This window comes from Muscardinus avellanarius (assembly GCF_963383645.1).
Source record: "Muscardinus avellanarius genome assembly, chromosome: 2".
Classification (NCBI taxonomy): domain Eukaryota; kingdom Metazoa; phylum Chordata; class Mammalia; order Rodentia; family Gliridae; genus Muscardinus; species Muscardinus avellanarius.
Window position 1 is genome coordinate 5014627 of NC_137787.1, and position 20560 is coordinate 5035186.

General features: G+C 56.1%; 1 protein-coding gene across 2 annotated transcripts in view; it reads right to left on the reverse strand.

The window, feature by feature from the left end:
* Nucleotides 1-20560, reverse strand: part of AGAP1 (ArfGAP with GTPase domain, ankyrin repeat and PH domain 1) — a gene marked incomplete at both ends in the record, with an annotated part of 517572 nt that overhangs the window by 335550 nt on the left and 161462 nt on the right. For both annotated transcript variants that reach the window (XM_080719974.1, XM_080719973.1), the window contains 2 exons: nucleotides 7141-7228; nucleotides 13387-13445. In XM_080719974.1, coding sequence (XP_080576100.1) covers nucleotides 7141-7228; nucleotides 13387-13445 — 147 coding nt within the window. The remainder of the gene's footprint in view (nucleotides 1-7140; nucleotides 7229-13386; nucleotides 13446-20560) is intronic.

Below are 20560 nucleotides of genomic sequence, written 5' to 3' on the forward strand. Positions count from 1 at the left end.
ACAAAGTTATCATGTCCTATGACTGCTCTGTTACAAGTAACATGGTGAAATTCATGTTGAAAGTTTTAAATGCCAAGGTTTCAAAACAACTCAATTTTTATTAGAGTTGTACAGATGTTGTTTCCCTCACTCTAACATTAAACAGGACCAAAGAACAATTTTAGCAAAAGCCTTCACATCTGCGGAACAGCAGTAGCTGATTTTGTTTTTTTGTTTCAAGTTCACTAGAGTTAGGAAGGGTTTTGGAGCTGACAGGTTAAATGCACTAAAATCAGGCTGGGTGATGACCACATGGTTTGTTTCTAAGAGAAGAAATAAACAATCATTACGAAAGCATGTGAGATCCAGAGCTCCTGAGAATGTGTTCTCTACCCAGCCACCGAACCAGGCTGCGATCCCAGGGAGGGTCCTGAAGGGGTGGCTGGGCCACGCGAGGGGGGGGGGCGGCCCTGGGGTGACGCCAGGGCTCTCCCACAGCGGAGCGAAGGCAGCAAGGACGCAGAGTCACCCCCACACCGGAAAGGAGGAGACAGAAGCGCTGGCTCTGCTCGCCAGGACCGCCAAGCCCGCATCTGGCAGCTGTCCCCCGGAGCCCAGGCAGGCCCCCACCCCACGAGTGTGGGAAAGAGCCCAGAACTCCACTTGTGAGAGGGCGTCAGCCCCTCACGTCCTGTTCTTTGCCCCAGTTCCCACGCTGCAGGAGGAGGTCCCAGGCACTGGCAGGGCCCGGGCGAGTGGAATAAGTGTGGAGGCCAGGAGAAGGCAGAGCATAGGGAGGCCTCCGTGCTGGCAGTCTACCCTATGGATACCAGGAGCGTGCCCGAGGCCAGGGCTGGGCTCAGAGTCACTCCCTACAGAGCACAGGAGGTAAGGACCTGATGCAGGACTTGGGTGCGCCCAGCTGGCAGGGAGCCCTGCTCCCCAGGGGCCTGGGCAGGCGCTGCTTTGGGCCTCTAAAAACACATGCTGCCGCATTTGGTCCAGCAGCAGGTGGAGACTCGGGGTTGGGGGTGACTTTCCAATATGACCAGTAAGTGGCTGAGATAGGCCGGGAGCCCCGACTTTCAACAGCCCAGCAGCTGTCAGTGCAGCTGAGGGTGCAGGCAGGACTGGGTCTTGCAGAGGCGTGAGGGAGGCGCCCTCCAGCCCCGAGCTCCTGCATCCAGGACGCCCCCAGGCCTCAGGATGCCGCCTTGCTGCTCATCTGCCCCCAGCCCTGCTCCCTTCCTGGAATCCCTCAACACCCCTGCACTGCGTCCCCGCTCAGGGCCACTTCAGAGCATGCTGAGCTTTCTAGGTCTTTCCCCCAGGACGAGAACCAGTGTGTTCCTTTTCCAAGAACAGCCAAGACATCACCAAACCCTGAGGTAAAGCAACTAAATAAAACACAGGAGCACTTTCCTGCTACCCGGCACAAAACGGGAGCACACGCTGGCATGTTCTACTCCAGCCTGCCCCGCTGCGAGTCACCTGCCCTGCTGCTGAATCGCCTCTAGTTTCTGTCCCTGGGTGCCACAGTCATGGCGCTAACCAGCCATAGGCCAAAAATAACTTGGAAAAAACACTGCATCCATGCTTGCACACGTTTCCTTGCCATTTCTCCCTAAATAATACCACATAACAACTATTTACATATTCGGGATAGCGTAAGTCATTTAGACTTGATTTAAAGCTTACAACAAGAGGCGTGCAGATTATATGCAAATACGGGGGGGGCTCTCTATATAAAGTCTCTTTATATAAGGGACTGAAGCATCTGCATTTTGATCTCGGAGGAAGCCTGGATTCCAACCCCAGTGGACTCCAAGAAGGCTGTTCTATCTTCACCCCACCTCAAAGTTGAAACCACTAATTTTTTTTGTTTTCTCCTCAAGCTGTTCCTAACGAGAAGGACATCCAGGTCTCTTCAGTCTCCCTCGCCGTCTCCTTGCTTTATTCAGGAAAACACCCAGGAACCTTTCAACCTGGAAGGATGCTGACTGCCCCTCCGCCCCAGCGAGGTACAAGTGGAAGATCTTTAACTCTTCTGCCTTAAACTCTTTGCCCCTGTTCTTCCAACTCTCAGTCTCTTCCATTGGTGAAACGCACGGCAAGGGCCGAACTTCCCAGCACTTGGTGTTTCCCACTGCGGGGAGGCAGGAGCTGATCTGGGCAGCGGCAGTCCCTGGGAAGGTGGCAGAGAGCAGGCTGCAGTGTTGCCCTCCCGGGGGCAGGGAGGCCTGGTGAGCCTCCATGGGGTCCAGCCCCATCCTGATCCTGCAGGCGCTTGCTGTCGGCCCAGGCAGATTCAGAGCTGCCACAGCCTTGCAGCTCCAAAATACCAGTTGGTTAAGAGTCAGCAAGAAATAAAAGTTTGAGCGGCTGCAGGAAGAGTCCCCAATGCCTTGAGCTCCGGAGGCCAGAGCCCCTCTCCCACATCCCTCTGTGTGGCCGCAGCAGGCGAGAGCCACCCTCAACCTCACTGGGCCTCGTCCCCCACACTGGAGGCTGGCAGGCCCCGGCCCTCCTTGTGGGTTCATTCCAGATCTGGGTGACAAGAAGGCTGGCAGACAGCACAGCTCCACCAGCGATTTCAGCTCCGCCGACCGCTGGGGTTCTGCCCATCATCGGCTCAGGGCATTTAACTTTACGAGGACAGGAAGGAGAGTCTGTGGTCCTGCTGAGGCTTGTCCACTCCATCCACCAGCCGTGCGGACTTGCCCAGAAGGCTGGGGCGGCCTCCCTGAATCTGCTCTGCCATACCCCGCATACAGCAGCTGCTGCTTGGAGCCCTGCAGCCCCCAGGGCCTCACCCTTGGGTTGCTCCACACCACACAGCAGGGTCCACGCCCCCCAGAGCGGGTGGGACAGCAGACCCAGGGAAGCCGTCCCTGGGAGACAGGCTCTGCTCCCTGGAGGACACGGCCCCTGCCCGCCAGGAAGGCTGCACCGCGGGCGGGTCCAGGCTCCCACATCTCACGTAACACCACACAAGCTGCTTCTCTTCCTTTGGACGTTGGCTTTTCTTTTTGGAGAGAAAGTCACAGACCAGGTGGCGTCAGGTGGGGACGTGTCAGGGAAAGCACAGCGGGCAGGGAACATTAAGCATATAAGACACGGGGAGGGAACTGGAACGACGCGGCCCGGGCGTCTCGCAGGGTTCTAATTGGCCATTAACAGGGCTGGGGCGAAGGCAGGATAGATATCTGATGCTTGTTCTGGGAGGTAACTGCGGCTGTGAAGTCTTCCTCAGCGGTGTGAAGGTCACACACAGGCAGGTCCAGTTCCTGCGGGGCCTGCAGCCAATGGACCTGGCAAGTGCCTGGCCGGCGAGAGCCCAGAGGACAGGGCCATCCCCAGGGTCCTGAAGAAGCCCCTGCTGAGACGCGGCGGGCTGCTTGGGGCTGGCCTCCCCGGGACCTGTGAGGTGACCCGATTTGGAAATGGGGTTTCTGTAGTTGTGATTACTTGAGATCATACTGGAAGGGTGGGTGAAAAGCCCAAATGACTGGTGTATCCTAAGAGGGAGGCGTGGACACAGAGGCACTGGGGGTAGGATGTGACGGCCGGAGGAGCTCGGGATGTGTCCTCGGGCCTCGGGGTGCTGGGCCCCAGCAGCAGGGAGAGGCCTCTAAAGGTAACAGACCTTGCTAGACCTTGACTTTGTGGCGGCGGTCCTAGGACTCTGACATGCAATCATGCGGTCCACACACACGTTAAGGATAGCTGGTGTGCGAACGCGGCGCTCTCTGAACTACCTTCTGGAATCGGATCCCCACTGAGCTACCTGTTCTTGCAGTCAGCCGCTGATTACAAATGATATTAAGCATGATATTCAAAGCCTTCCCTCACCTAACTGTAGCTCTAATCAGCTAAACCTTGCGAGTCGGCTCTCTTCTCCGTAACCCAGCAAAAGGCATCAGGCAATCCAAAGAGAACTGTGTTGCGAGCTGAGACCTAATTGAGGGTGCACACTCAGGGCCTGAGGATTCTGCAGCAGGAGCATTCCCACCAGGAGGTCGGTCCTCACCAGTCCTCCCAGGACAAAGGACAGCCAGGTGCTAATTAACCACAGCTACAACTGCAGGCAGGCAGGAGGGAGGTGGGCGGCGGCCAGCCCTGCAGATGGCAGTCAGCCTTGCTTGACCCGGCCACACAGCAGGGTGTGCAGTGGTTTGGGTCCCACAGGCCCTGTCCAGGAAGCCTGCTCCCCAGGTGGTGTGTAGCGGTGGCAGAAGGGAACACGGCAATGCTCCTGGGACCCTGGTCCATTCTCAAGAGCAGGTTGTGGTAAAAGAGCCGGACCGGCCCCTCCCCCCACTCTCCAGTTTCCCACCTGACCCCGGGAGCCCCCTTGTGCATGCGCCCACTAGGAGGCCGAGCAAATAAGACCACCCACCCATCTCAGACTCTAAGAAAGCAAACTGAGCTCTTTGTTTCAAAAAGTACCCAGCCTCGGGTATTTTGTTACAGCAAAATGGACTAAGACAGAAGACAAACCAGAAGGTAACAGAAACACCAAGAAATGGACAGAGCTCGCCCTAGACCCACTGCCTCAGCGGGCACCGGCTGCCATGGCCTGCACTCTGACCGCCTGGGGACGACTCCCATCCCCGGGACTCTCGGAACCTGGGTGCTGTGACCACAGCCCAGGCCCACCCAGGACATGGTAGAGGGTTTTTCATTTGGGGGGGCTGGGGAGTGAACCTGGAAGAATCCTACTTCTGAGCGACACCGCCAGCCCTATTCTATATGGCGACATCTGTTCTCTTCCAGCATCTGGAGGCCCTGAGGCTCCGATCCCAGAGCAGTCCCTTTGACCTCAGCCAATAAGGAGAGAGGACAGGTGGGCAGGGCGGGCTCCTGGGGTGCAAAAAGAGACCAGGAACAGCTGCTCCAGATCCAGGAGACCCTGGCCACTGGTTCCATGGAGGCTGATACGACACTAAGGCTTTGCAGATGAAGAAAGAAACATCCTCTCATGTCCTCGCTCACGTTCCCTTTAAAATAGCACACGTTTAAAAGCACATGCAAAGCCGGGGTGGCGCCGCACGCCTGTCATCCCAGTGCCTGGGAGGCTGAGACAGGAAGATCACAGGTTAAGGCCAGTCTCAGCAACTTAGGCCCTCTGCAACTTAGTGGCACCCTGTTTTAAAGTTAAAAAAAAAAAAAAAAAATAGGGCCGGGGGCGTAGCTTAGCAGTAGAACGCCTCTGGGTAATCCCCAGGACCACTAAAACAACAACAAACCCAACACTCAGAAATATGTGTCTGAAATGTGTGACTTGGGAAGTCAGAATGGGGTTGTTGCTGGTCAAAGTCGAGTCACCCACTGGGAAGTTTTTGCTTTTAATGAACAAACATTCAGCGGAAATGCCTCCTTGTTAATCAAAATACAAGGGCCCATTATGCAATGCCAAGAACCACAGTCAGTGGCAAAGCGACTGCCCCAGAAGGGAACCGGCAGACCCACAGTGAGGACCAAATGCTGGCATGGGGAGGGACTCCACTCCCAAGTGAGACCTGGTCCCAGCTCTTCCTCCACATCGCCAGTGGCCCCAGCACCTCCCCACCAGACATCTGAGAGTGAGCGGGGCCAGGACAGAAGCCACACCGTCAGGGGCCCGACCCCAGGGCCTCCAGCGACGCCAGACTGCCACTTTTGCAGGGCTGAAGGGGCAAAGGCAGGTTTCCTTGGGAAAAGCCTAAGCTGAAGCCACGTGCAGCTGAGACAGCGGCAGACCTCTGGTAGGTGGCTCATTCACCGCTACAAGGGATCCCCGAGAAGTAGGTGAGGAACCCAAGACAAGACATCTACCAGGCTCTCCTGGTACCTGTCCTGATACCATTCACACCAGGGACACAAAGAAAACACCCCAGAGCCCATGGCGGAGCCCAGGGCGGAGCCCAGGAGGGGAGCAGGAGGAGCTGGGCACCACTGCTACCTCTCCTCACCGCTCCACCCAGACCTTGGCACGCCTAGTCCTGCTTCTCACTGGCTCGTTTTCCCCATGTCCTCCGGCATACAGGCCTTTGTTCAGATCCTCTGATCTCCCTAACTCACCATTCGACAGGGGGACTCTTAAAAGTGGGCCCTTCTCGGATGTGACTGCCAGGTTTTGCAGAACGTGGCTACAAGGTCCCAGGGAGTGGCGGCGCAGCCCCACAGAACCTCTTCTCTCCGAATGGTTCCACGGCCTCCAGGACAAAAGTTAGGTACTACGACATGTGTTACGGGGACACGGGTAGCTACTTACGACTACTGCTCAAAAGACAGCTAAGGGACAACACAGGGTGGAATGGTGAACTTAAAAACAAAGGTAAAATGAAACAAAATCGGATGAGACACAGGAGGAGGAGGGGCAGGAACGCTACAGTACAGAGGTGCGCCTCTCCTCTCTCCAAAACAAGACAAGCGCTGCCATGAAGAGATGGGTAGTTACCTGCATCCATGTCTGCAAAGAATGGAACAGCCAGTAAGAGAAAGAAGGAACCAGAAATTCAGTGTCTCAGAGTTGGATTGAAAAAGATTACACGGAGAGAAAATATAATTTAGAAAACTGCTCGTGAACTACACCTGGGTCAGGGAGCTAGAGGGCTTCCTAGCAACACTATCGACATTTTATCCCAAGCCCAAAATAAAAATATGAATGTTAACAGAAGAAGCAAATGTCTAATGGCAAAAGAAATTCCTAACTCACATGCAAAATGATTATTAAATGTTTATAATACGATATAAAGGGGGAAACATACTCAAACATATGGCGGTGGTGATCCGGAAATCTTATCTAGAAAAGCTGGTATTTAGGGCTGAGCAACATTACAGTCAAGATTCTTCATAAACTCATATCCAGATCAGAGACATGTTCAACCAAAAATTTAACGGAGTAATAATGAGCTGACGACAGAACCATTAGACAGGGAATAAATTCGGCAGCTTCTTATGGCTCTACTCTGCTGCTCCCACAGCCAGAGGGAATATAATTGGCTTGCTAAAAATCCCTACAATATACTTAAGCATTTTTATTGCTTGGTATGTTTTATTACTTTCTTGGCAATAGGATACATCAAAGCAATGATTTAGAAAACACTAAAGAAAACATTTTTTTTTCAAAACCTAAACTCTTAAGCCTGCAACTAACCGCCTGCAAAAGCAGCTTACCTTCCGGGGACTCCTCCTGGACGTACGTGCCGGTCAGGTACCGGTGCACCAGGGCTGACTTGCCGCTGGCCAAGTTCCCCACGATTCCCTGCAGCAAAGAAATGGACAGCTGTCACGGGTGATCAAGTCAGTGTTTGGCATTCTGCAAGGAGAAGATGTGCGGTAATCCCAGACACAATCATAACCAAAGGTTGGCTGGAGGGCGGAGGACGGGCTCCTTAGACGCCTCTGCTGGAGGAGGAGGGAGCCAGCGCCCTCCACCAGCTGCTCCCGCCCTCCTCGGCCTATTAGGAGTCAGCGCCAGCACCGCGGGAGCGAGCCTGGGCTCGAATCCCTCCAGGTGTAAGTGTGCTGTCTCTGTTGGGCCCGCGCGCGTTGACTTAGCCAGCCACGAGGAACGTACGATCCGCTCCTCTGAGGGCACCAGGCGCAGTCGCAGGTGGACAGACACACTGTCTTGAGAGGATGGGCTGGAGCAGACCCGGGGCCGGGGAGAGGGGAGCGGAAGGAGCCCGTGGGGGAGTAGCGGGTGGGGAGGCGAGGCAGGAGCCCAGGGAGGAGGCAACCACTTGCCGCACTGGGGAAGATGGGGCTGAAAATCAGATGGTGGAGCCGGTGGTGCCAGGTCAGCAGAGGGCCCATGGTGGCACTGCCTGGCGGTATGGGGTAGGCAGGTCATCTGCATGGCGGCTCTCCAGCGGAGCAGGGGGCTCAGGGGACCCTTGCACGAAGCCGCCTTCCCTCCATTTCTGGGCTGGGAGCCCCACACAAAGCTGCCAGTCAGCAGCTCCTCCTACTGTATTGCGATCTTCTGTTCCTCCACAGAAAACCTTTGTGTCTCCATTTACATGGTCAAACCAATCCTCGTATATATGCAATTAATATTACAGGAGTGCGGGAAATTGAGGTGCTCTACCACTGAGCTATATCCTCAGCCCTTTTATTTGGAAACCAAACTGTCTCCCTAAGTTACCCAGGCTAGCCTTGAACCTACAATCCTCCTGCCTTGGCCTCCAGGTAACTGGGGTTATAGGCCTGCACCACCACACCTGGCTTTATTTCAATTCTTTAAGAAAAACAAGGCTGAGCGGGACGTGGTGGCGCACGCTTGTAATCCCAGCATCGGGAGGCTGAGACAGGAGATCGCGGTTCGCAGACAGCCTCAGCTACTTAGTGAGGCCCTTGGCAACTAAGTGAGACCCTGTTTCAAAATAAAGAATAGAAACAGGGCCGGGAGTGTAGCTGGGAGGTAGACTGCCCCTGGGTTCCCTTCTCAATACTGCAAAAAAAATGAAAGAAAAAAAATCCCACAAGAGACCCCTCCGGGGACACAGGCCCCCAGCTGGAGCTGCCCGACCTCAGCCAGGTCAGTGGGGACTCTTGTTTCTAACTCTACTGCCGCCCTGTACACTCCTGCCCTCCAGGGACCTTGCCGCAGCTCCAGAGGCCTGAAGCAGCCCACCTCGTGCTGTCCTCTGCCCAGGAGCCCCGACCGCACAGCATGCCGCTACAGAGCCAAGGGGTGCTCTGTGCACCCCACCCCACCCGCTCCAGCACCAGCCTCACTTCCCCTCCTAGTCATGGGGTGGGGGGTGCTGATGATGCCAAAACACACGGGACAGGCTGGCATGAGGCTGGAAACCAAGGTGGGTGCTGTAGGGGGGTTTCCAGTCCACCGCCGTCTACACGGGGCCTCGATGCAGTGGAGACATCCCCGCAGCTCCCTTCCCCGTTGCTGGCTGACCTCTGCAGAGCCCTGGCCCGTCCTGGCCCTTGCACCCCAGTGACAGCCCTCCTGCTTCTAGCTCCTCCCGGCTTCCTGTGCTTCAGCCCCAAGCTTCCTCCTGCACGGCCCTGCTGTCTCTAGAACCTTCCCCATCACCCACTGCCTCCACTCCTGCTCCACTCGGTCAGCAGGTGGCTTGGACGCCGCCGCCGCCGCCGCCGCTCAGGAGCCTACTGCCATGGGCTGAATGCTGTGCGGTGGGCCCTGACTCCATGCACGGGAACCCCAAACCCCGGGGGAAGGTGTCAGGAGGTGGGGACTCCAGGAGAGGACTGAGTCCTGCCTGGGGCAGTCCTCGCGGATAGCACTGGTGCCCTCACTAAAGAGCCCCAGGAGCCCGTGTGCCCTTTCACCAGCTGGGGCAATGGCAAGAAGACCCCATCTACGAACTAGAAGGTCCTCGCCGGACATGGAGAATCTACCAATCCGAGATCATGGAATCCGCACCCTCCGGGCTCCTGAGGGAAAACCTCTGTTGTTCCAAACCGCCTCCTTTATGGTATTTGGTTATAGCACCCCAAGAACTCAGACGGCTCCTCCAGGTGGCCCCGCAGGGTTCCCTCCACTGCACGGAGACTCTGCAGGCAAAGGAGCATGGGTGCGGGGCCTGGCGCCCTCCCAGCTGGCGATTCCTTGGGGCAGCACCTGTGTGGCTTCATCTTGCCCCCCCACACCCACGGACACTGTCGCGCGCCGGCTTAATGAATGGCTGGGTGAAGCCGTGACTCAGTGCGCGGAGGGCGGACGGGCTGTTGCCATACTCCAGCTCTGAGTCGGGCCACATGGGCAGGGCCGAGGAGAGCTGCTCCCCTCCCTCCGGATCCCAGCGACGCCTTCTTTCTACCTGGGGCCTCCGTAGTCTGAGTATCGACCTATTAATTATTCTTTTGCTCAAGGGCACCTGCTGTTTGTCAGCTTCACACTGAGAAAACCCAAAACAGTATGGCACGGAATTAAATTTTTAATTAACGAGAGTTTCTCTTCCCGGAGGAAGAAAATGCTCCAGGACCGAGCGCCGCTCCATGCAGCAGCAGCAGCAGCACCCTGGGTTCTCCTGTGTGACGTGGGTAAGTCTCGCTCACCCCTTAGAAGGACAGGACGGGCCAAGCCTGCGGGGTACGGGATAGGGTCCATTTGGCGCGCAAAGCCACCTCGTGATGGGTATCATTTCAAGGTGAAACACGGTGAAAACTGAGCTGAGACCGAGGGTCTCTGGCTGTGAGGTCCGCTGCGGAACTCCAACCGGCCACTGGACTTCAACAGGGAGGAGGGAGGAGCCCTGAGGACATGTGTGTTGGCAGGAAACAGCCACGATCCTTGACCCCCACGTCTCTGCACAGGCCCTGTGCTCAGCATCCGCCTGCCCATTACAGGAAGAAAAGGCGGGACATCTGCTTATTTAAACATTTTTTCTGGAGCCTCACGCTTCTGAGTTTGCCTGTAAAGAGGATGTTTGCCGAGTAGGAAATAGAGCCTCTTACTAAAAATCCCGGGTGGGAGTTCAAGGAAACATACAAACAGGGTGTGATGGGCTGTCCACCGAGGCCAGGCGGGAACATGAAGCCTGGGCCGCCTGGCACAAACCCGCCGTGCCAAAGGGCGCTGGGTCCTGATGATCCGGCCATAGACAACCTCAGAAAGCCGGAGGCATGGTACCACCACTCAAGAAGAAAGCAGACACTGCTCCGTGTTGTCTGGAGGACGCCAAGAGGCCGGCTGCGGGCACAACATAAAGAGTCCATTGGAGACTGGCTGTCACGTCATGCCCGAGAAGCAGGGCCAGGGCCCAAGGCGCTGACCTCAGGGCCACCTGTCTCGGGGCATCGCTAGAGGGTGGGAAACAATCGCAGCCCTGTGGAGGCCCCAGGCTGCCCACAAACAAAGGATGCTCTTCTTCATACCCTGAGCACCCCAAGACAGGTGGATCCTTAGTTCACCAAGGATGGTGTGAGGGAGTCCACGAGGAGGAGCCGGCCAGGAGGGTGCCCGGTCCCATCTACCCCACAGGGCTCGCCCCCTGTGGTGACCAGCATGGACTGGTCAGCAAGCTCAGGCAGGCCCTAAGAAAGCCCTCGCTGTCTTTTATTTATTGTTGTTATTGTTTCAGTGCTGGGGACTGAGCCCAGGGGCATTCCATCTCCAAGCTACAGCCCCACCCCCAGAACTTTTCATTCTTTGAGACAGGGCCTCGGTAACTTGCTGAGACTGGCCTGAAACCCGTGATCCTCCTGTCTCAGCCTCCCAGGTACTGGGAGGATGGACGTGCGCCCCCACGCCCGGCTCGCTGGCTGCCTTCTGGTGTGTGTGCCTCAGGGCCCTACACGCTTGTGCCAGAGAGCACTAGCTTTGGAAGTATCAGCAGGAAACAAGCTCTTTGGCAGCAACTGTCCTTAATTGTGGGCTAGCAAAAACACCTAGGGCCTCTCTGAACCTGTGACATCTTTACCTGTCCAGACAGGGGGGAAGGAAGACACTGGATACCTGATGACTAGATAGCACATAACACCCAGCCCCCGCGGCTGCTGCAACTGAACTGAACCTGGGTAAAACCTCACCCTGGCTCCGCACTCGCACCAGCCGCACATCACCCACCCGCTGGCCACATCGGCCTCCAGACGGTCGGGGTGGAGGCAGACAAAGCTCCACTGGGCAGGGCTGGGGCAGAAGCAGCTGCCCAGCCTGGGACCACAGCTCTACTGCGGGTGCCGGTGGCCACACTAGGCCATTTCTGCGAGCTCCCGGCCTCAGCTTCCTCCCGTGTGACAGGTTAATACCGGAACCTCCCCATCAGGGCAGGGCAGGCGTCAGGACCAGAGCCAAAGCTGCTCAAAGTATTAAGAATACACCCGCAGTCTGCGTTTTATAAACGCTGTCTTCAGTAACACACGCTGACCACAGAGCCTGAACGGCACGTGGGCTGTCTTAGCCGGCTATACCTGCAACCGGGAAATATTTATTTCATTCATTCATATTACTTCTGTAGTGCCAGGGATGCGGCCCCCGGCCCCAGGCCGGCTAGGCGAGTGCTCTTTCAATGAGCGACATCCCAGCCCTGGCAGATCTTTTCGAAAGGCTCCTGGTAACCCGGTCGCTAACCTCGAAAGGCTCATTGGACAGGAGTCTCTGGAAGGTCCTCGGCAGGAAGACCTCTGTGCGGGGACAGTGGGCACAGAAGACAGACGAGGCGGCTGTTTCAGAGCCAACCTCACGGAACCCCAGGCTCTTCATCCAAATGCCCAGATGAAGGGGCACTGTGTCTCCATGAAGAAACCTGTTGGCAAGGGCTGCAAAAGTAAGTGTCTGGAGGGCGGGAGGATGAAAATCGGGACGCCGAGGGCCCTAGGGACCACACCCACTGACAGCGGGATGGGCACTGAAGGGAGGGACGCGGGCCCGGTGCTTCTGTCCCGGGCACCTTCCCACAGGGGTGGCGAGGATCAGAGACGCTTTCTTCAATGATCTGAAGGTTCTCTGTTGCTCCACCTCAGGGGGAGGAACCGGAAGGCCCTGGCCCTGCCCTGCCTCCCCTATGAACCCACAGAGGTCGGTGGAGGGAAGGAGGAGCCCAAGGGCCTTGGCTGGGGCACGGGGGAGATGGCTGAAGCCTCTCCGGGGAAACAGCTAATGTACACACAGGGCCGCCTCCATCCCTGCCCGGCCACAAGATCCTCTGCCTCCTCCAGAGAGGCCACCACTTGAGAAATTAAAATACTTCACAGCAAAGAGTACAATCATTATTTTATGTGTGGTGCTAGGGACTGAACGCATGGACATTCTACTCTTCTTTTAAAGAAACAAGGTCTTGCTGGGTTGCTGAGGTTGGTCTTGAACCTGGGATCCTCTGTCTCAGCCTCCCAAGTGCTGGGATTACACGCATGCACCACTGTGTATGGCTAGAACATAACTATTTCAAAGTCAATCTGTCCTGTCCCTCCGTCCTCAGGAGGGGTGTGTGGCGAGGAGGGGCTCCAGAGTGGCTGCAATAGGCGACTTCACGTAAGCCAACCCTCAGACTTAATTCCACTGAACAGATCAAGTTTGTAAAAACCCACACTCTTTTTTAACTGTACGCCAATACTCCGTAGCAGGGCAAACAGTTGCCTTTTTTATCTTGATGGACACCGAAGCTTAACAGCTCGTTACAGAAGCCTTCACGGCATCCTGCAGAGGACACACAGCTCCATGGTGGCGGCGTGTGGGGGTGCACATGGCTGAAGGAGGGGAGACTGAGGCAGGGGGATGCCCGAGAGGGCGAAGCCAGCCCTGCGCACGGGGCATCGCTGCTGGGGGCTGTCCCGGCTGTCTGGGTACTCAGAGCTCCAGCCCCAATTACCAGCTAGGCCTGGCCGTTCCCAAGGACACGCCCCAGGTGCCCCCACGCCTCTTGTGATTGGCCCCACATCCTGTGAGCCCCCACCCCTCGGCGGGGGTGGACCCCAGCACCATGGAGAGGCACTCACCACTTTGAGCTCCGGCACCGACCGACTCAGCGTCCACTCCTGGCTGTTCACGAAGGCATCTGTAAAGAGAGGGCAAAGGCCAAGTCACACCCTGTGGCTCACCAGGTGAAGTCCGTCTGCCCCGACTCTGTTTCCCAGTGGGGGTCATCACGGGACCCCCGTGTGGCTCCCGCCCCAGAGAAGCCATGAATTACCCACGGTTTTGCAGGGAACACCAATGGCAATTTGACCTCAGGCCTGTGGTCTACAACACACACCCGCCAGCGACTCCGAAGGGCCTGGCTTCCTAGTGTCCAGGGCAGGCCCAATGCCCGACCTGCCTGTGCTGACCAAAGTGTAGAGGCGTTTCCCCAGGGCCTGGCTTCCTGACACCGGCCTGCATCGGACAACTTTTGTTTGTTTGTTTGTTTGTTTGTTTTCTACTAAAATAGTCGCTTCTCTGAAATCCCACGTAAGAAGGCACGGGAGGTGATTTGATTTTGAAAATCTAAATGGTCACAATGCAAGCCGGTTTCAAAGGGTTTCAAAGAAGGACAGGGCTGGAGTTCTGACCTCAAACTCCTGGACCCTGAAGACCCAGTGGGAGGCCCCGGCTGTGGCAGAAGGCAAGGGGCCCAGGCCCTGTGCAGTTCCTTGCAACACCACTTGCCCCGTCCAGGCAGCATGTTCAGAACCGACGGCCAGCAGCCCTGGCTCCCCACCCGCCCAGTTGCCGTATCCGTCATCAACGCCGGCCCCCAGCGACACCCTGTGCGTGCGCAGCGAGGACCCACCACCATGCAGCTGGTGCAGTTTTTCTCTTTCTGATGAGATTTGCTGTCTACAATTTCCTCAGATGCTGAAACGTGCCTGCTCTATGCTCCAAAAACGGTAACATCCTTCATGAAACACCTGAAGCGCAGGAAAAACTTGTCCATTCCAAACAGATGCACGATGCCCAGATCAAAGGGAGGGCGGACCGGAGCAGCCTCAGCCCCTCCGCGGAGCCACAGCAAAGCACCAGAGTTGGGGGGGGGGGGGGGGCGCAGACGCAGGCGGGCCAACACAAAAGCGGGTGCGCAAGCCCGCCGCAGACCAGACATGACTGAACCTGCAGTGACCATGCCGAGGAGGGGCTCCCAGAGACCCCTGTTCGCAGGGAAGCAGGCTAGATGGATCAGGAGCCGGGCTGGCCGTAAGAGGCTCGAGAGGATGCAGGGCTGATACAGAAGTTTCAAGTCACCTGGAAGCGTTGCCGGAAGCTGGCAGAGATGCCGCAATCTGGGGGAATGAAGTGCCCGTCCAGCAGGCAGAGCGTATAGGCAGAGGCTGGGAAGAGGAGCTCCGGGAAGCCGCCTGGAGGCAGACACACCTCCGCAATGCCGAGGGCATCCAGTCCACTCCCCTCCACAGAGGCAGAGGCGACGGGGCGCAAATCAAGTTGAGCACCTGGACCCCCACTGTGTCAGCCAAACGCCACACGTGAGATTCCACGGCCGCACAGGTCTCACCTCCGCTCTGCTCAGTGGATGGGACTGACTGGTCACTCCACGCCGCTAATGAGGCAACGTCCCGGGGAATGAGAATATGGCCTCACACATCCTGCAGGGTGATCGGATGGCGCGGGGAAGACCGAAGGTCAGTAACAAGGACCCCCACAAGGACCTCCCAAAGGGTCTGGCTGCGCAGCAAGTGTGGCTACACTTTTAACAAACGCAACACTAAGGGCGGAGTAAAAGTGGAAATGGTCATACAGGGGACACTAGGCAGTCAATAAAAAGATGGCGGCCTGCGCGTACTGAAGTGGGGCTGCCCCGGCATCTCCAACTCCCGACAGGTAGGGAGAGCCGGGTGGATGCCGAGGCACAGTCTAGTGACTGTGAGAGCATATGAGGGTGTGCGTGTGCGTGTGCGTGTGCGTGTCACACATACGTATGTCAAGGCTCAGACTATTGGGAAGATTTAAAACTCAATGGCTGTTATTAGGTTAGGAAACTAAGTTGCTACTGGACAAAGCTAACAAGAGCACCTCCCCATTACCTTCCCGTACTCTTTAGATTTTCTACTATTTGGCATGTGTGAAGGATTAACCAGTAACCAGCGCAGTGCGGCACGCCTGGAATCCCAGCTACTGAGGAGGTTGAGGGAGGAGGATGGCAAGTTTGAGGCCAGCCTCGGCAACTTAGCAAGTCCATGTCTTAAAATTTTTTAAAAAGAGCTGGGGGTTCAGCTCAGTACCTAAATGAATAATTAAGTTTATAAAATGAACCTTGGTAGTAAAATAAAGAGGTTAGGGTGTGAATTAAAATGAACTCGCCTCATGAATGCTGGTTTTTAAACAGGTGCCACCACCCCATTAAATTATCCTAACAAATACTAACTAGTCATTATAAATTAAGTAGGGCTCCATTCAACAAAGATGTGTGGTTATATAAATTCTGGAACACGGCGCAGTGTCTTTCTTTGCAAATGTATTCTCACTCCAATGGGATATGTTTTTCTTTGTGGCAACTAGAGTAATAATAAGAGAAATGTTCTACCTAATTAGCCAGAAAGTAAATAAGTAGAAAGATAGATAGATAGATGATAGCATTCGGGTAAAAATCTTTGGCGGCCTTCAACCTCGCCCGGTTAGAATGGAATGGTGCTGTGGCCGCTGAGGCTTCTTCCCCTGCTCCTCCGTGAGGCGTGCTCTGTAGCTGGACACGGCGCTGCCTGGGGGCCATGGGGATGGCGGGGCAGCTCCCGCCCCCCAGGACCCCCTCACATACTGGGGCGCTGGTGGGGGCTGCCTTTCACCCTGAGTGCCGAGGCGCAGCCACACCGGATGTATAAACGCGTCTTAGGGGCTCACGCGGGCCTGCTGGGCACGATGCCCCGGCCAGCCAGACCCAGGCGACTGGAGGCTGCGCTCACCCCCACACCCCGCTCAGAGTAGAGTGACCACAAGAAGACCAGCTTTGGCTTAAACGCTGCCAGGTGATGTTCTGAAGTATGACACGGCCGGTCCCCACTGACGAGCCCGGCCTTCCCGAGCCATGGCGCTGTGCGTCCTGGGGCGCGGGCGCCGTGAGCGGTGCGCAGCACGGCTTAGCATCGCAGACATGGCACCATTACTTCACAGATGTAGCGCTACTTCTGGCTTCTGTTGTTTGCGTTTCTGGGGGCTGAACCCACGGCACTGCACCGGCGCCACCCCAGCCTTCCAGGTAGAGTTTGACATTTAAAGTTCGATCATGGCATCAAACACACAAGCCCAGCATCAGGGAACATGAAGACGTCAGTCTCACTTATCAGGTGTAAGCTTTCCAGAACAAAGCGCCCGCGCCCCGGCACGCACACAGCTCCTCTGGCAACTAGCGAAAGCAGAGCAGGGCAGGCACCAGCTTCGGGCACCTGCCCCTCCGAGGGCCACCGCCAGCTGCACACTCCTGGGGGGCACAAGAGACTGGACCCCACGGGACACCCTGACACAGAGGGATGAGGAAACAGACCTGAAGCCGCCTGGGGCCCCCAACGCCAGAGAGCAAAGAGAAAGCCCAACACACCGCCCACTGGTGGGTTCACTCCGCAGGGCTGGCTCTCCGCCCTGGACTTACTTAAGTTCCCCACCCCCCATCGGGCTTGCTGACAATAGTGGACACCCAGCCAAAACACTCCCCTCCCCACCAAACTGCCCAAGAACCAGCGGGTCTCTGTAGGCTCCTAACCTCTCCGAGCCCTGTTTCAAAACCATCCCTAAACAGAATCACCCATTTCCCCAAATGTAATACAGTCATTATGCAGAAAATACGTACTCTGATTTGAAAACAGACGTGTTCTCTGTGACTTTTAACCTGCCCCAACCTCAGGAACCAGAAGCACAGTGAGATGTGGCTAGGGACACACACCTGACCCCCACCGCCTGCGCCCACCAGGGAGCCCAGATTCATCGCCTAATTCCCGGGTGGTGCCGCCACTCTGCTGGGCAGGCCAGTCCCCTGCGCACCGCGCTCTCACAACACAGCTCCCCCGCGCCCTGGATGTGGTATCTCAAAAGTGAAGGACGCAGGTGGGCAATGTGACACACCGCTGTAATCCCAGTACTTGGGAAGCTGAGCCTGGAGGGTCGCAGGTTCAAGGCCAGCCTCAGCAATTTAGGGAGACCCTGTTTCAAAATAAAAATATATATATATATATTTTTAACACTCCCTCCCTTAAAAAAAAAAAAATGAAGAATTCAAGTCTTGAAACTGATGGGATTTTACAAAACAGGCCCTTTGGCATCTTTGTCCCGTAACTTCAGTTTTTACCAGCGAGACATGAAGATGGCTATAGACCACACTGACCTTCTGCTTTCAGAAATAATCCGGAACATGTGGGCTAAAATCTATGGTGGAACCATAGGTCCATGAAGACCTATTCTTCCTCCGACCTTATACCAAGGGATCATACTCTGACATTCAGAAAAGCATTTAACCCATCAATAAATCCATCCACTGATGGGGTCAGAGCCCTGACTCCATACTTTCACCTCTGAACACTGCCGTGCGGCCAACACATGAGTTTTCTGAGGGGTATTCCACGTCCACGCCACAGCACTGCTCCGCCATCCGCGGGACCTCGCCACTACGCCCGAAACGCGGAAGGAGAACCCAGCGCGCTCTGAGTGGGGCGGAGAGAAACAGAGCAGAGCGCCCCCGGTGTTCTGTGACCACATGCGGCGATCCCAGAGACCACTTCTTGCGAGCACACCTGGTGCTGGGACCATCAGGCCCACGACAGCCGTGTGGGGCGGGTTCCGGCTGCCCCCCCTACCATTCCAGGTGCAGAGCTGCACAGGACAGGTCAGCTGGGGAAGCCCAGCAGCGGGGCAGGTGAGCGGCCACAGGTGAGTATCAGTGGGCCTCGGAGCCCTCGAACCTGCAGGTCCAACAAGTTGCACTGGAGTCCTCCATAGCCTTTGCAACGCCACATCTCCAGCGCCCAAGACTTACTAAGTGCATGTGGCAAATGCAACATTATATCCTGAGGAATGTCTCCGGGAAGTGAGGACAGGACACAGCAGACAGTGCGGCCCAAGGCCTTGAACTCCATCTTAACATCTGCGCTCTCTGAACTCCGGGCGGTGCTGGGGCCACAGGTGACGGGGACACCCTGCATGACGGGTCCTGATGCAGTTCGCAGCCCTAAGGGAGCAATGGGAGCTGAAAGGCCCGTTTCTATTTCATTAAACCACGTGGAGCTGTTGCTTTGTGGGTCAGACATGGCTGGACAATAGCTATTTCACATGGTTCAACCTACAGCATGCAGGCACACACAGGAAAAGAAAAAAAAGGCATCACGTGCTGGGATTACTAACACACATCAGAAACTCCAGGCGTCCTAAAATAATCCTGCAAATGGCTCCAGGGAGCCCACCTCAGCATCCTAGTCAGCAAAAAACAGAAGCAAAGGAGCAGAACAAGAGGACTAGGAAAAAGGCAGGCCCCTCCCAAGGACTAGAGTAAAGGCAGGCCCCTCCCAAGGACTTGCAGGGGTGACAGGGCCCTCCTGGGCCTCACTCCCAGCCTGCAGGAACCTGGCTGTGAAGGGCCCACTCCTCCTCAGGCCCAATTCCACAGCGCCAAGCGATCACTTTTCAGGACCTCAGAGACCCCGACTGATGGCGCACCAGCACTGGCCGTCAGCCCAGGGAGCAGCGGCCTCGTCTCTGCTCCATCAAACCAGCCTCCGTTCAGCTGCTGGACTTGTTCCTCAGCAGAGCTATGGAGTCTTCCTCCCCACTCCAAATTACGAGCCAGAAACACAGCGTGTGGCCACAATTTGAATGACGTTATATCTTTTTCGTCCACCCTCATCCCCCATCTCGTTTGGCACCAGTGACCACCAATCTAAGTTCCAGCCAAAACTCATGAAATTACACACACGGGTAAAAAAAGAAAGCTGAAATTGCAGGTGAAATTTTAAAAACAAACCATTATCTCTGGGACTGGGACTCTTCTTTGAAAACCTTAAGTTGTACCAGGATGTAAAAAGAATGATTCTTTTTAGAAAGAAAGAAGCAAAGAACATTTATTTTTACTTTAAAAGCATTCATAAAATCCTGAAGTAGAAGACAAAACAACAATGAAGTAGAGAAAGCACGTCCACCCAGGGACCGGGGGTGGCGGAGACGCGGCTCCCCGGCCAAATTACTACCACGCCAAGGAAGGGCATGAGAGTCTACGGTAGAACAGAGAGGTCCATGTCAGCAGAGCAGCCAGAGAGCCACACATGCCGCTCAATACACAGCCCAGGCTGACTTCCAAACGGGAGGCTTCGCAGACTGCACCGTCCTCAAAGTTATGATTTGAAAACTCCTCGAATCTCTTTCATCAATGGAATAATGCATAAACTCTTGGATACCAGATTAGTTTCAGACTTCCCTGGAAATCCAGGTCACTTGCCAATGGCCCCAGGTTCACAAATGAGATGGTTTCCCACCCCCACATCCTGACGCACCCCTGTCCCTTCGCACGGGGCCTTCTCGGTGCAGGGTGACAAACACCAGGCCATCGAGATGCCCCGCGGCCCAGCCCTGCGGATGCAGCCACACTGACGCTGCCATCCCAAGCGTCCGTTCCTGGGCAGGAGCCTTCTCAACATTCCTGGTGTTTAAAGGGGTCCCTTCTGTCCTCCACTAAGATGCCAAAGCGCTCCCAGCCCAGGTGAGCTGGGGGACTTGCAAGAAGGGAGCTCTCAACTCCCCGGTACATTGTTCACGACGCCCCTCGCTCCAAATCGGCATTGCTGTGTGAGCACAGCTCGCCAGGTGCAGGTGCCATGGGAGGCAGCGAGGGGTCCCGTCTTAGCAGGAGCGGAAAATGAGAGCATCTGAGGACGAGGATGGGAAGAAAGGAATCCCCCTTTTCTCCTGACCACGGGAGCAGAGGCCAGCCTGCAGCCCCGAGGTTGTGGGGACCGGCAACCGCGGCCTGCTGCATGCACGGGGACACGTCTGTGCACCCCACTTCCTTCACAGGGACACGAGCTGATGCTGCTTTATTTTACTCAGAAGCGCTGCTCCCTTGACAGCACCCTCCTTCCATCCCGCTGTTACAAAGCCAGGCCGTGGCGGGCGGCTGTGGGCACCTTCCTAGGCAGGCTGTGTGTGGGTGCACTGGGCCCCAGCTCCTGCCAACCGCGAGAGAGAGCAGAAGCAGTTCACGGTGTG